Source organism: Alligator sinensis, unplaced genomic scaffold (assembly GCF_000455745.1).
Source record: "Alligator sinensis unplaced genomic scaffold, ASM45574v1 scaffold1241_1, whole genome shotgun sequence".
NCBI lineage: Eukaryota > Metazoa > Chordata > Crocodylia > Alligatoridae > Alligator > Alligator sinensis.
In genome coordinates, this window is record NW_005842202.1 from 440,520 (window position 1) to 457,092 (window position 16,573).

Below are 16,573 nucleotides of genomic sequence, written 5' to 3' on the forward strand. Positions count from 1 at the left end.
ACCCTAGCAAATGAATGCCTCCAGCCAGCTACAATAGCTCATATAATTCACAACATCTTAGAAAGAAAGGGCCCTGCTCAAGGTAGGACCACCCTATCTAAACCAACTCTTAAGAAACAGGCTTCTAATCTGTATCTAAAAAGTATCAGAGATTTCACCTCTCTTTAGGGAGCCTGTCCCAGGTCTTAACCATCCTCACAAAGTTCTTCCCAGCATCTAACTCCCTTGTAGCAATCTGAGACTTTTTCTTGTCATCCTGCCTCCTGGAGATGCAGAATAGTTGATCAGTCATCGTTCTCTCTGCAGCAGCCCTTTTTGTATCAGATCCACCCATTCTTCTCCAAACTAAGCCAACCCAGTTCTTCCAACCTTTCCTCCCATGGCATGCAGTCTAGAGCTCTGCTTTCTTTTGCTGCTCCCCTCTGAACTCTTTCTAATTTGTCTACATGGTTCTTTAAGTGCGGTGCCCAAAACGAGGCATGATAGTCCAGATGAGATTTTGCCAGTACTGTATTCCTGCCAATGCATCCAGTATGCTATCAGCTAGCTTGTATTATGGTGCTGATTCATTCAGTTTGCAGCGCAGGGTATAGCAGCCTAGGCATCTGTTCCATCTGACCATAGCATTTTGCAGGAGTCTTTATTGAATTCCATCATTTTTATTTCAGATAACATCCTCAATTTTATCAGGTTTGTGCTTTGTGTTTACCATGCCTGATATTAGACCCAGGCTCTCACCTCTTGGGTCAGGAAGAGTGCTCTAGCACTCAATCTCCAGCTGATTTAAGGAGAGCCATAGATGGACTAGAGGCTGTCCTGTCCTGTCTGAGCAGAAGGAAACTTGGTGGCATGTGGGAATGGTGGGAAAGAGAGAAGAGCCATCCAGCTAAGAGGCAGAGTAAATCTTGAACTGGTTGGTACTAAGCTTACTTGCCCAGGCAGGTTTAAACCTCTTCATAGATGTTGTATAGAAAACTGCACCAAGCTTCAGAAATTAAGAATTAAATTGCAATAGATTTAATCCTAGTAGTATGTACCATGGGTAAAGTCTGGATACATTCAGATAACTCCAGCTGTCCTGGGCATCAGTCCTACCACATGACTTTGCTTCTTTCCCATCAGGGGAGGGCAAAGTATAGAGAATTTCATTTTTAACATAGGCTTCTGCCAGATGTTACACTTCAGATATGATCAGTCTGTTAACTGTGTCTTAACTAGTAAACCAGCCATACATTCAGGGAATTAATGGCGCCACAAAGGGAAACCATCCATAAAAATATTACACACACAAAAAAAAGGTAATATTTTCGTGGCTGGTTTCTATCATGCCTTAAATGGAACCTGTAACAGGGTTAGGACCATACTGGGGGCAGCCAGGCTAAGTCCCAAACGTAGTCCCAGAACCAGAAGATGATGAACTGATTGTCTTCCAGCAGAGACCCCACTGGGGCTGGTGCGAGTCCTGCTGCAATTCCAGAGCCAGCCCACAATCAGCTGATTGTTGGGCACCTGTCTTTCAACTTTCCAGTTCAGGAAAAGCCCTGGTTCCCCTTCCACTGGTGAGTAGGGCTTGATTGGGATCTGATTCCCAACCCCAAAATAGCATCTCCTGCCATGCACGTGTGGCATGGCAGGACACCTGATTGTTGGGATCAGGGGTCGGATCCCAGTGTGCCTTTAAATGAACATCTCGTCAGCAGTGCTACAGTCTCCTTTCCATGAGACCAGAAAACACAGAAGTTAAGCGCTTTGTTCAGTAAGAGATCTTAGTCCAACTCAAGCTATTAAGCCAAAATCCAGTACATGGGCCCTGCATCTGAACACCTCTGAAAGCTCACCCTTTTCCAAGCCTGTCACTTCCATCTGGCTATATAGTGCTCCATACTCAAAGCCTTAATCAAGTAAATTCCTGGTTGAGAGGGACTGTGTAGTGAAAAGCCTGTGGAGCTTTCGGAAGAAAGTGATGTCCTTGGAGATATGACAGCTAGCCAAGCCCAAACAGTTCAGCAATTAACTAACTTTGAAGTTAATCTGATGAGACTAAATTCCACTGAGAACTAGACTTTGTCGAATTGCAGCCACTTAAATGTCTGGGGATTAGTGGAGAGGAGGGAGGTAATTCCTATCAAGTGCCTGGAAGGACTTGAAAATGCAGAGGAGAGGAGAACTCAAGCATCACTTCACTTTGCAGGCTCTAGGCAGTGGGAGGAATCCCTCTCAAGTTTTTGAACCACTCTGCATGCTAGACTTTTCCTTTTTAATAGTTTAAGGTTCAGTGTCAGGCAGGCATTGAAAATTGCCTGATATCTTCTATTCGTCAGGAACTGAAGATTAAATTGTTTCTTCTAAAACCATCAAGAATCTGGAAATCTTACAGCTGATCAGTGAGATGTCAGTGGTGAGGTTGCTTCTGCCCAATCTTTGCTAAACTAGACCCTGGCTTCTTGAGCTAGATTGGACATCTCTACTCTATCCAGCTTGGACACCAGCACAAGGAAATTCAGCATCTTATAGGTGCCACATCAGTTTGGACAGTGGTAGATACCCAAGAGCCCTGTGGTAGGAAAGGTTTGAGATGGAGGGGGTGGAGGGGTCTGTTACTCAAGTTAATCTTCCTCAGATGGATAGATCTAATTCAGCAAGCAAAACACCTGTGTTTAATAGGCAGGCTTTTATTGCAGTTGTACTTGCAGCTTTTCTAAAGGCCAGCTGATCTTTAAAGTTGATTTGCAACTAAATACAGCCTTCATGCTAAATTTGGTTCTTGTTTTTGGCAAATCAGGAGGATCTCTGCTATCTGTATACATTTAAGGATGCATATGGCTTCCCATGCATTTATTCAGTCTTCGCTTTTACTTTATATTAAAAAATACCATACATTCTTTTCTGTTTTCAAGACAGATGATCAGTCCTTTACCAATGACTTATTTCAAGCTGTATTCGGATAGAAATAGAAGTAGAAATTAATTAAAAATGCTCAGACAGGACTCAATTTATATAAAACCATCTTACAGATGCTTGAATGCATTTTCTTACATAAGTTTGTCAAATCATGTTTTGAATTTAAACTACAGAAGTGTTTTCCATAGGCTTGAATTGAACTGGGTGTTTCTGGTTATTAATCCTTCAGTGTTTTAAAACGAATAGATCTCATCCTCTCCGCCCTTGCTTTTATTCTTAGACTGGGGAGGAAAACAAGTGTTCATGCCTTTTTACCCAGTTCCTTATCAGTTTTTCCAATTGAACCAGTAATTAAACTGAACTACTTAACTGAATAAACTGGAAAGAAGGAAGAAAGTTCTCTATACCTGTAGGAGAAGCTGTTGCTATTACAGGCTGATTTAGCATTTCAACAAACTCAGGTTCCAGGTACTTTGCATTAATTCAGCAGTGAGACATTCTCTAAAATTTGGGCAGCAAACATGCTTTGCAAGAATAGTCTAGGCGACTGTGCTAAGTTTAGCCTCGTTCTGTGTTCCGATAGATTCAAATTTAATGTACGCTTACATTTTTTTTTTAAAAGCTGAAATAATAACATCCAGTATAAACAAGAGTGGATTTAACTTTGAAATTATCTGTTTTCACACATGGTGATCCTGCCAGAAGAGAGAGAGACACCATGCCAGTAGCTCCTAGGGCCCCTTATACAGTATTAAAAAGCACTCTAAAGACCCAACTGTGAATCAGCCCAGGCTCCAGTTAGTAGCTCGTTGCTAGTTCTTTTACCGCTCCCAATTACAGAACCAAAACGTAGACCCATTGTGAACACATTGATGCTGTTCATCCTCATTATTCAACCCCGTTAAGCTTCAGGCATCTGCACATCAGCAGACACAAAAGCCAAGCCACGTGGGCCCTTGAAGCAAAGGGCCCTGTCCGAGCAGAAGCGAGGGAAGGGTGTGAAACGACCGCGGGAGAACACGCTGCGACGCAGCTTTGTAGGGACACTGCAGCGCCCGGCGCGGCGAGACAGATTCGTCTGCTTGTTTATTGCACTCCAAGATAAACAATGGGCAAACTGAGAAAACAGTCAAATGTTGAACATTCCCCCAGTATAAATATTTTGCGGCTGAACCTGGAGCAGATTTTGAGAGTTATAAAAAAAAATAAATTAAAAAAAAAAATCCCAACAAAATTGCACCGTTATAGAAATGGAAATCATTCTGCTGTCGAGGCTCCACCACCACCAGTGACTTAGAAATAAGGTGAAGCAGTGATTCACTGGAGGGGGATGCATCTCTGAACTCAGCAGGCTACAGAGGCATTAATATGCAGGCTGCTCTCTGAGCCTCTGCCCGCTCACACTCCAGGCTGGAGATTTCTTGCTCTTCAGGGAGGCTCTGCCGACTGGTAATTGAACGCTCTGTCCTCCTCTTTTTGCGACCTTTAGATAAATGGCTGCCTACTGGATCCCGTGCCCCCTATCATGATGAGGAAAGGATGCCAGTCGCTGCCCACCAGCATGATGGAAACCTCTATCGACGAGGGGATCGAGACGGAAGGCGAGCCAGAAGATGACCCTGCACAGGCCTTCGCGGCTCTCCAAGCAACCCGCTGTGGAAAGAGACGTCACACTCTGGCTGAAGTGACCAACCAGCTGGTCATGATGCCGGGCACAGGTACGGAAGTCAAAGACCGCGGTCAGTCTCCGATCCAGACTCTAACATCACTCAGTCTCTCGAGTTCTGGATGGACACTAGTTTGGCTTGTATCCCAGTGATGCTAGGGATGGGCCTGAGAAGCAACACTGTTTGTTGCTTAACATAGAGGCAAAAGCGAGCAAATTCATACCCGGCTCATGCAAACACAATCCCATCCCAGTAGCAGTGGGCAGAGAATGAAGAATACCAGGCGGCTTAAATCTAGGTATTTTTAATTAATTAACTCTCTCAAAATACTTAATTCCTTGCTGTTAGAAGTCCCTACAAAGAATCTAAAAGTCCCTACTAGTATCTTTGATACCCTAGTGCCAATGAGATGATGCAGCCATGTCAGTTTGGGGCATAGGCCAGTCGCCTGTCCCAGCTTCAGTGGCATCTGGCCAGGACTGGAGTGGGAAGTCCCTTAGGAAACAGTGTGAGCAGGAGGCAGCACTGGGGACGTCTACCAGAATCAGCAGTGCTGAGCCAGCTCCCGGGTGTGCTGCTGTTAAGCTTTCTAAAGCCAAGTCCACTTCCCCCTGTGCCAGCCAAGATTTTGTTGCCTTGCTTGCAAGAGGTGGGATGTTCTCTCACTGCCACCCCCACATCCCAGTTCAGGTCACTTCGTCCTGCCTCGCTCCGTTCTCACTGCCACTTCTCTTGGATGTGGAATTCTTTTCTTGGCCCAGAGAGTTGTGGGCCGTGCCTGTGCGGCAGCTGCTGTGCTCTGCCCCAGAGATGGCTGCATTTCAATGGCAGGTGTGAGTGCTACGTCATCTGCAGAGCATTCGGGGGTAATGTCTGGCTGGAAAGCTGCGTCTCCTCTCTAAACAAGCGTCTTCCCTCCAGGATCAGCAGCAGAGTGGTGTGACCCCACTCCAGCGCGGGAAGTGTTAATAATTTAAGTCACTTTGTTTATAAAGCTGGTGGGTTTTGTTCCATTTCCTTTGAGGCAGTCGCAGGAGACACGGCTGATGGGAACTGCTGAAGCCTGTGGCACTTCCTTTGCTTTGCTAAATTGCAGGACTTTCCATTTAATCCTGCCTTTGTTGTTTCTCAAAGGGAAAGTCTTCTCTTTGGATGAGAACCAGTCTTTGGGCAGCATTGACTCCGAGTACGACCTGGGCTCCATTCAGAGGGACCTCAACTTCCTGGAGGACACCCCGTCCCTGAAGGAAATGGTGCTGGCCAACCAGCCGGCGCCTAGAATGACCCCCCCCTTCATAGGCCTGAGACCTGCCAATCCAGCCATGCAGGCGCTGACCTCCCAAAAACGCGAGGCTCACAACCGCTCCCCCGTCAGCTTCCGAGAGGGGCGCAGAGCCTCCGACACGTCTCTCACGCAAGGTAACTATTCCCCTTGTTCCATGACGAGTCCTGCCCCAACATGGGGCTGCGCGTGCCTTGTTATTTCACGTCCCAAGCTGGGGCTGTGACTCGGTTGCACTGACGGACTATCAGTAGCATCTCCTCCGGTCTTGTTTTGCTTGACTTCCATCCAGGAATTGTAGCATTCAGACAGCACCTTCAGAATCTGGCACGAACCAAAGGAATCTTGGAGCTGAATAAAGTCCAGCTGCTCTATGAACAGATGGGATCAGAGGAAGAGGCCAACCTGACATCAACTGCTGCGCATTTGCAGGACCTTGTAAATAGTCCCCCTCAGGTACACGACTGTTTAGACTGCGCGCGGTGCTGTACAAGCCACAAGGAGAGACAAACCCCTCCCTCAAGGAGCTGGTTCTATGCAAGGCACCGAGCGTGCGATGAAAGAAATGGATTTAGTGCTTAAAATTCCCCCTTCTCTCCCTCATTGGTAGCCACTTCAGTTTTTGTGGTTTGGTGTTTGCCAGCCTTATGGGGCTGCTCTTAGCTTCCTGACTGCAGCCCTTTTTCAGTTTGTAGTCTGCAACGTGCACAGAACCGTGCAGGACTCAACCCTGCGCTGCTGCTGGCATGAATGAGCACACTCTTCAACATTTTAAGCATGGCAAGGGGGCTCCAGCTCTTGGCCTTGCATTTGACTTTATTTTGCCATTGGCCCTTAGCTGCCTCTCTGTAATGAAACAGGAGGCAGTTAGTGTAACAGAGCTCTCCCTCGTTCTGCTCCCAGGAATCGAATAATTCGATAGGACCTATTGTCTGCCTTGCAGAGTGTTCCTACCCTTGCAATACTGAAAAGCCCTCAGCTTGGCAGCAAATGCAAGGGGCAGGGGGAAGAGCTGAGAAGGTGCCGCTCCCCAGATGCAGAAAGCTGGATTTGGCCCTTTCAGACAACTCTCTTGCTAGGGGTACGACACTGTGAAGCTCATGGAGCTGGTGTTTTGACAGTCATTTGCTCCCCAGCTGTGTCAGCAGCCCTCTTGCCAATTGGCAGTGCCTCCTGTATGCACAACCCCACTCCGCTCCCATCAGAAAGCTTTTTGTCTGTGGTGTTAGAGTGAGGCAAGGACGCTGCACTGGGGTCAGACGCAGTCATGGGGTCAGCCTGACTTTTGTCCCCGTGCCAGAAAATGTTTTGCATTTCTCAATTTAGGCAGCTACAAGCCCTCTGTACATGACAGGGAGGAGACCTGCTGCCTTTATCTTTTCTGCCACGAGAGCAGTGAACAAGCACGGCAGGGCAGTGACACTAGAGCCCCCATCACAGCAGCTTAGGCCTCTGTATGCTGCTCTTTAAAGGCCTTTCACAGAAAATTTAGCTTGCGTCTGTGATTGTTTACCTGTGTCTTTTTTATCCTCACTTCTCCTCCCAGGAGGAAACATCACAGCAGCAGGACCCTGTCTCGGCATTTCCTAATGGCGTACACCCCCAATTACTATCCAGACGGCAGAGCTTGGAGACACAATACCTTCAGCACAGACTCCAGGTACGACAGCGTCACAGTGGCAGCGCAGCTTTTGGTACTGTGCAGCCATCCGGCCTCCGAGTTGCTGCAGTTCTCAGTGAGAGAAAGGGGGAAAAAAAATAAAGTACCAGGTTACCCACTAGTAAAGCAAGCCCAGTTAAAGATGCATCTCTGCTTGGCTCCTGCTGCCTTCCCTCTCAGCCCCTTACTGATATGGTGCTTGCAGGAGGAACTGTAAGTAGCAGCACTTCAGTAACCATTCTTGTATAATCAGTCTCTTAAAGTGCTCCAGGACCTGGCCTTTGAAACATCCTGAGGAGTCTTTGACCTCTGTCTGTCTCAGTTGATCATTCCTCTTTATTTTTACTGCTTTCCTTTAAGAACCCAAGTTCTGTTAAAAAAAAAAAAAAATCTTTTGCAGCTTGTCTGATAAATATCTGCACAAAAGCACACCCAGAAGCTATTTTAAATTCATGACAAGCTACTTGACTGTTTGTAGAACCTTTAAGATCTAGAAAGGGCAGTCAGCAGCCTTCTTTTCTGCTTTTTTTTTTTGCATGTGCTCTAATTTGGGGTGGTGCTGTTTTTGGGGTGCCCATTTTTGAGATGTGGGACTTAATTTTCAGGAGGGGCAGAGGACCTGCTCCTGCCATGGACTTAAATTGTAGCACAGATTACTTAATGTGGGGGCTGTTTAGTTACAGGCATGTGGTGCTACTACCATACGACCCTTATTCCTGATCAGCACCCAGTTTTTCAGCCAGCGCTTAGTATCTTCACTTGCAATGTCAAGATTGGTGCAATCTCTTTGAGATTGTGAGCCCAGAATTCATATACTGCAATGTGATACAGCTGAGCCTTTCACTCAGTTTGGTCTCCTCCTGGATTCAAGGGCATTCAAGAACCCCTTCAGTAACAATCCTTTGGTGCCCTTACAGAAATCCAGCCTGCTCTCCAAAGCCCAAAACACTTGCCAGCTGTACTGCAAAGAACTCCCCCGAAGCTTGGAACAGCAGTTACAGGAACATAGGTGAGGATGTGGACCGTGTATTTTGCATGCAGCATACACCCAGGAGTAACAGGGGACACTCACAGGGGAATCCCAAGGCCTTTAGGAACACAGTTCCTGACAGAAGGGCAAGTCTGACCATGCATTAGGAAACTCTTTGTTCACAGGCAGTGGGGATACGTGATCAGGCATTAAACAGATTAGCCACGATAGTATTTCTGTAATGCACAGGCCCACAAGACTGATTCAGCAAAAAAACAAGGACTAAAAAAAGTGTTGGGGGGCAAAGGTGTGTTTGGCTTTGACTGGAGAACAGAGGCACTACTCAAGAGCTACCCTAATACCTGCATTGCCATACCCCTGTTTTTAGCTCAAGTCGCATATCTTCATCTGTTACTTACAGTAACTTGGAGCATGGTTGAAGTCTGTCTCGGCACTCAGGATTCCTGGTGTCCCTTGGTTCTTGTCCGTGACCGGATAGTTTTGCTGCCGAGAAAAGACGAAGAATTCCCATAAGTTGTCATGTTGTTGCAGTCATTATAGAAGGACACTGTCCTCCTGCCTGTTACAATACTACAACCCTTGTCTCTTCCTTACAATCTCAAAAAGCTTTTCTTTCAATTATTTTTGTTGGTTACCATCACTTTTCTCTGTATGGTTTAAGTTTGCCAAACCGAAGAGTACTTACACCAAGCAGATACTTGAATAAAAACTATACATGCAATAATGGAAGCATAGCATCATAGCAGCCTAGCTTTGACTGCTGTGTGAAAGGAGCACAACGTGAGAGAAAAGCATTAAACCCAGGAGTTAAACGTGACCGTTAAAATCAGAATGGACTCAGGGACTTGGATAGGTGGAAGGCATTAAAACTGTACTTGCTCTTTTCAAGTGAAGTGATCTGGAAGGCCCTGCCATGGCAGGAGTGGCCATCCGTGCCTCCTAGTTGGGGAAGAACATGAACTTCTTCTGCTTGGATGCTAGAGAGAAGGGCTTCCAGCCCATCATTAACTTCCAGAATAGTTAAACGACAACCCCATGCAGGTGTCCTCTTTCCTTGATGGGGTGGGCCCTAGTCAGGAGCAGACTTCCTCTTCCAGGACACGCCAGGAACCGTGTGGCTCGGTTTGAGATCTCATTGGTTTTGGCATCTCGGGAGTCTGCCAAACATAGCTGCAAAATAAGACTCACAGGCCACGCATATACAGTAAACTTACCATCCCTGGTAGTGCAGCAACCTGCACATGGGACTTGAGACAGACTAATTAGTACTGCTGAGTGATAGCGCCAATTAGTCGACCCTAGGCTAATTAGCCCGCCCGCACAGAGGTGGCTACGCTGCTTGCAGCATAGGAGGCAGCCTGCTGAGAGCAGTTTGGTGTGTTCGAGGCCACTGCTGCTGGAATGGTAAGTTTACCTCCGACGTAGCCGCACTGTGCTGTAAATCCTTCCTGCAGCAGGATGCGAAGAGCACGGAAGCTTCATTAAAATCCATAGGGAAGATGCAGTTCACTAAACAGAACACAGGGAAACTGCGCTAATTCACACTAGCAACTGCAGAGGCTGAACTCCAGTTCCTGAGAACTGCTGTTCAGTGAGTAGCACACAATTAAAAAACAGATATATAGTACCCCACAATGCACTGGGTTCATTTATTGGACCAGCACAGTGTAATTTTAACAGAGTAGGGGAAAATTGTATACCTTGCAGAAGGCTTAAAAAAAAAAAACCTCACTCCTGCATGCTGCTCTCCTCACCTTTGCTGAAGAGAGAAAAGCCTCTTGTGCATGCTGATTAGCAATGTGCAATTAGCCAAGCTAATTGTAAATGACAGCAACCTGGCATTTAGGGGGCTGGGGGCAGGGGTTTGCTTTGTCAAAAGTTATGGAACCACTGGGGAGATGCAGGGTGTTGGGGTGACTGGCAGGGGGTGGGTCGGTCACTGGGGGTATTGTCACTTGAAAGGCTGAAAAGTAGTGACTCTTGATGTTCTTGGTTCAGGCTGCATCAGAAACGACTCTTCCTCCAGAAGCAGTCCCAGCTACAGGCGTATTTCAACCAGATGCAAATAGCAGAGAGCTCCTACCCAAGGTCAAGTCAGCTGCCCCTTCCGTGCCAGGAGGAGCAGCAGCAACCACCACAGTTCAGCCTCCAGCAGCCCTTGAGCCCCGTAATGGAGCCTTCCTCAGAACAAATGCAATATGACCCTTTCCTTAGCCAATACCAGAAACTACAGCTGGAGCAGTTGCAACCGTCACCAATGCCCAGCTCGCCACGGCTGCAGTCACCGATTCAAGTGCAGCAGCCGCAGTCCTTACAATATCCTTATCAGACTTGCGAATTGCCAGGCGTCACCTCTTCTGAGCCAGACTACTCAAACCAGTGCCAGTATTCCATGGACCCAGCACAGCAGAGCAGTGTAGCATTGCCCGACACCCAGAGGAGCTCAGCGTCTCACGAGTCGCAGTCCAGCTACGAAGCGTTAGCCCTCTCGGAGCTGCCCGGACTCTTTGATTGTGAAATGATGGAGACCGTTGACCCTCAACACAGTGGCTACGTCTTGGTGAATTAGTTGTCCTGCAGTTCGCTTGAGAATGGAAAGCGGGAGAAGCGAAGGGAAAAGCATGTGAATTTTAGTTTTTGTTCCAACCCCAAAAATTCATGGCTTATTTTCCAACCTTTGACCTAGTGGAGGATCTATAAAACCACCTGCTTGCTACAAGCAGGGGATGGCTAAGGGCATGTAGTCAGTGCCCCATCGCAGAAACCTTGTGGCAGAGGCTGGAGACAGAGGGTGCGACTTGGTCAGACCAAGAACCGGTTTGCAGATAAGATGACAAAATGCATCTTTAGGAAGGAAGGAAATGGGCCCTTCTGAAAAATTTGGACACTCTGCTAGCGTCCATCCACTACCAGAACAAACCTGGTAAAAATCCTGTAAAAGTAAGGAGAATGAATGCATATTGCATTGTACTTCTTGGCAATAAAAGCAATATTTTTCATTAAAACACAGCAAAGACTTCGGTATCTTGATGGCAACTCAAGAGCTCTTGAAACGTGTGCGTGGCGGACTTCAAGGAAAGTTGCACTTTGGCTTTGGATTGCTGGTTGTAAGCTACTGATCTTGAACTAGTCCTTAGCAAGTCTCAGAAAACACCAGGCATCTCCAACAGTCTCCACATCCTCCTGCTAGCAAATAAGTTTTTTTTTTCCCAAACTTGCCAAGAAACTCCTAATTGCCCATCATGGGAAGTTTCCAGATCTTTAACAAACAAAATATACACACACACACTGACCTAGTGAAAAGATACCTGGATCTGACTTGAAGCTCTGCGGTGTGTTGAGAGACCTCCTGATGAGGCGCAGGAACTGCCACAATGTGGAAAGAGGAAGAAGGTACCAAGAAAAGAACTAGACCTTCAGCAAATGACAAAGAAGTCAGCCAGGGCAGCATTAAAAACCAACCCTTTTTGCAGACAACCTCTTGTGGAGACCTCGGTCTTGGAGTAGCTCTGGTCACGAGAAAGGAGACATCTGTCCTTTGTTGCTTTTTAAAAATAACTGTGTTTTGAATTTACAGTATACGTTGCTGGTGGTTTATTAAGCTTTGTATATTTGGACAAGTATTTAGGGTTTTAGAACTTAAGGACAAAACAACGAGCTTAAAAAAAAAAAAAAAAAAAACGTGAAGTGATAGTGCTGTGCCTTTTTGGGTTCTTTATCAGACTATATGCTTTTTTTTCTGAAGAAAGTAGACAGTACCCCATTTATATCCATGCTACAGCCAAAGTCCCTTCAGAGCATGTGTTCCACCATGTGGAACAGTGTTTAACTTCATGTTTTGATTGCTCATATGTATATATATGAAATGTTAAAAATATTACAGCAATATTTAGTGTCGAGAACTCTTGATGTACTAACCATTTCAACAGATACTCAAGCCTAGCAAGCGCGAGTCTCCAAACCTGCACAGTTCACAACACGCCAGACGCCAGGCGGGCACGTTTGAAATCCAGAGAAAGCCTACGGCCGATCCTGTAACTTGGGATTTGTTACTCAAGTGTTGAAAATACCGTGGGACGCTATCGGAGGAGAATCAGACATCTCTGCCTGCCTTCTGCCAAGCCTAGAATGAAGCCCTTTTCTGAGCAGATGAACACATTAAGCACAACACAGGTTCACTAAAGCACAAAGAACAGTGGAGAATCTGCACTGATCTTGCTGATGGGGAATACCGCCCCTTAGCTGGAAACTTTCCCCTTCGTTAGGTTACACGAGCTGAGCTCCTCAGTCAGAAGGATGCTGGCAGCTCCACTTCTATCCATCACCGCACAGATTTCAACACTGCCTCTGACTTTGCTCTGAAACCAAAGTCTTGTTGCAAGTTCCCACATTCAGACCTTGGACTTCGGGGGTGGGTTGATCGCTTCAAATTGTGTCATGGAGAGACCCTCCTGTTGCTCATCACACACCAAAGCATTGACTTGAGTTGCTGCTGGAGGGAAAGAATTCCTGCTAGGCTGAGAAGGGCCCAGGATGGTTAGAAGTAGAGATATCCAACAAAGCCTCGAAGTCAGCACAGGTCAGGCTGCAGAAGAGCTGTCTTTCCCTTCACTGGAGACATGAACAATCAGCCAGCACACAGAGCAATAATGCAGTACTTTACATACACAGTCAAGGGTAAGTATCCAGTGACTGCATCACCCTCAGCTTTGAAAGGGAAAGGACCAACACAGCTGGCAGCAGTTGTCTCATATCCTAGTAGGCTAAAATTTGACTGGCACTTCCTCCGGATACAGCCCATCATGTAGTATTAGTCACTCATCCACTTGTGCCGCAATCAGATTTGTTCAGCCAGGACTTGGGAGTCACCTCTGATACCCCAGCACTTTGAGAGACATTACCAGTGGGAAATTTGAGCCCCTGGGTGATCGTCTGAAGCACAGGTACCTCAGCAGGTGAGCGTGTCCACTGCCCCTGCATGCAGAGGGAGGGGGCCGAGGGGACCACCAGTAGTCCAGGTCCTGCAGGGCTCAGCAGTCAATCTGAAGGATTCAAGGGACTTCACGTAGCGTGCATAAGCGCCTTTTGCCTGGCCCCTGCCCTCAGCCTGAAAGGGCTGGCCGAGAAAGTACCAAACAGCTGAAGAGACTTCACGTGCCCAAAGAACAGCCCCTCGGGAAGCCTGCGCTCTGCTAGCCCCTTGTGAACTGGCAGCCACGCAGCAGAGGGCCAGAGACCAAGCGCCTCACTGCAGCGAGCCACCATGCAAAGGAAAACGTGGCAGCCAAGGGCCTCCTAATTAAACCTCAGCTCAGCCTCTGGAAATGCCAGCCCGAGAAGACGCAGAGCAAGCTGTGGGGAGGGCATGTGGGACATCTCTAGAGTCCCCACTGCAGGGGGGAGTGAGGTTACCAAATAGCTTGTCCCTTTCGTCCCTCTTTCCGTGACACAGCTACAGCCCGGACAAGCCACGGGCACAGCAAGTTGAGGTAGGTTGGGCATCAGGGGCACAGATCAAGCCACACCAGTTATCCCTTTCCCAGAGAGTCCCAATTCAGATTGATTTGAGCCTCCCAATGCAGGTATTTGGGGAGCTCAAATTGGCAAACGCAGTGGATGAGAAGTAGCTTAGGTGACTCTCCCTCAGCCAACAACCTCCTTTCATTTCCTTCAAGCCAGTTAGAGCACGAGACTTCTAATACCACACTAGAGTATCCATTGGGCACTATTCTTTGTATTCATGCTGCTTTGAAATGACTCTTTTGTTCAAGTCTGTTGTGTCTAACATTAGAGGATTGTGTATACTACTGTACAGTAATTATTAGCTTTATTATCTTGTATTACAGGCTCCTTTGAAGAGACTTTGGTGAGATGTATATGGGGTAAAAATTTCATATGGAGAAAAGTGCAATATGTGTGTGTGGTACGTTCTTTAATGTATTTTTTTAAAGAGGTAGAGGGTTTAGTCTTTGCTTTGGGATAAATGCACTAGTTTTGTGAGCTCCAGTTTGACAAGTTCATCTGTAGTATTTACATGCAACTGGTATGCTGGACTCTGTAAAGCAATTACAGTGTATTAATACGAAATAAAGAGGATGTACATTTCATTTTTAAATCGCCAAGCTGCGGTGGCCTCAACCGTTGTTCTGTGCTACAAGCACAGCAGCATTACCGTGACGTTACTGGAAATGGCTGGTAGAGCCGAGACACCAAGCTACAAATCATGAAAAAATAAACGTGTTCCTATTGCCAGGACTCAGAAACAGGCTGTCAGAGCCCGGGAGGAGGCAGAACAGCTCAGTGTCGTTCCAGCTCACTGACCCTGGAAGCAAACGTATTAATTACTTCACAGCAGAGCTCTGGGTCTGTACTGCCTGCCATGCAGGGAGCGTGGTCTCCTCCCTCGCGTCTCTGCAACACGGATGTAACGCTCACTTGGGACCTCTGGATTGCTGACCTATTGCACAGATAGTTTTGAATAAGGAAAGTAATTCAAAACCAAGTCAACATAACACAGAAGACTAAATGCATGGATAAGCCATAAGTTAACTAGGAAACACTGCCCAGTAAATCCAAATTACTCAGAAGTGGTTTAGTGTGGGTTACTTAGTGCCAATTCCTCTATTGCCCTGATGGCAGTGTGTGGAGAGGTGGAGTTGTCTTGTGGGCATGGCCAGGTATGTTAGGGTTTGAAACACTAATATATTCTAGCAGTGACAGGTTAGCAGTCTGTGCCTCAGCCCGCTGGGAAATAGCAGCATGAGCTTCGTTCTGACCCCCAAGGCTAGGGACAGATATTACACACAAAGTGGTTTAAGTGACCAGAAACTTGTATAAACCTGTAACAGAATAGATGTTCAGTGCACATAAACCAGTTTGAAAATGGCTGAAACTGGTTTGAGATAAACTTGCTTGAACATAGACTTAACTGATTTGGGTTAAACTGGTTTATGCAATGTCTGTCCCAGACCCCTTCCTGGTTTAACTTAAACCAGGGTCCCCCAGCATCCCAGCTGCTTTGCAGCCCTAGACTGTGCTCTCTGCTGGAGCTCCAGCCAGGGAGCAGCAGGGTGGGGCCAGCCCCGCTCTCGGGCAAAGATGGCAGGTACAGCGGTGTCTGCCTGGCTTCTACCTGCTCCATCCCCCCACACCACTTCCTGCTCAAGCAGGGATCGCCCCCACCCCTCTCCCACAACACAGACCATAACCGCATGTGGTGTGCTAGCTAATGCTGAGAGGTGTCTGTGTAAGGCAGACAGGACAGGCAGACAAGACGGTGTCTGCTTAGGGATTTTTTGGAGCTAATCAACAGCTCAACTGGTAATGTCCCTCCATTCCTTCCTTGGAAAAAGCTGTTTAAGAAGAGCTTGAACTAACGAGGGAGGCTTTTGTTTTTCTGATGGGCTGATAAATGCTGTATTATCAACTCCCTGCTGGCTCCCTCCCTGGTCAGGAGCAGCAGAGGGGGAGTGGGGGGGGACCTCCCTAAACACAGCTCCTGCTGAGGTTTGGCCATGTCCACCCCCCAGCTCAGCACTAAGAAAGGGAAGGGAGGGCTGCTCTAACACCCCCAGCTTCTAACCTGAGCCACTGCAGGCACGTGCCTGCGTTTCTTCAGTCCAGAGGGGACGTCTTCACGTTTACAGAAGGGTTCAGCCTAGCCAGGTTAGACTAACCTGCAAAGATTGAATCAATTCAGGCTCAGGATTTTTGAAGGTCTGTCCCTAGCCCAACTGTGCTCAAGGTTAGGTTTAAGAATTGAAAACATCTTGCAGGGTGGAAACATCTCCTGGATTCACAAAGTTTTTAATGAAGGTTTTCAAATTCCAAATTGGTTTTTGATCACATTTGCTACTGAACGTAGTAAAATGCAGAACAGCCCAGGGAGTATTTTCACGGTTTTCTTTTCCTAGCGAGCTGCAACTGCCTCGGCTTTGGAGAATACAGTTTGGCAAAAGTGCTGGCGTTTGCTTTTTCCTTTGCCATTCTCAGTCTAAGAGCTAGGAAAGAATGGAAACCAAAGAATGGAAGAGCTAAAACCTCCAGTTTTTTGGGCTTTGGTGGGGGATAGT

At 47.0% G+C, this 16,573-nt stretch overlaps 1 protein-coding gene across 1 annotated transcript in view; it reads left to right on the plus strand.

Moving 5' to 3' along the window:
- Positions 1-14,617, plus strand: part of SIK2 (salt inducible kinase 2) — a 90,821-nt gene extending 76,204 nt beyond the window's left edge. The window contains exons 12-17 of the mRNA XM_025207632.1: positions 4,391-4,619; positions 5,703-5,987; positions 6,143-6,306; positions 7,397-7,510; positions 8,428-8,519; positions 10,500-14,617. Coding sequence (XP_025063417.1) covers positions 4,391-4,619; positions 5,703-5,987; positions 6,143-6,306; positions 7,397-7,510; positions 8,428-8,519; positions 10,500-11,070 — 1,455 coding nt within the window. The 3' untranslated portion in view covers positions 11,071-14,617. The remainder of the gene's footprint in view (positions 1-4,390; positions 4,620-5,702; positions 5,988-6,142; positions 6,307-7,396; positions 7,511-8,427; positions 8,520-10,499) is intronic.
- Positions 14,618-16,573: the final 1,956 nt, after the last annotated feature.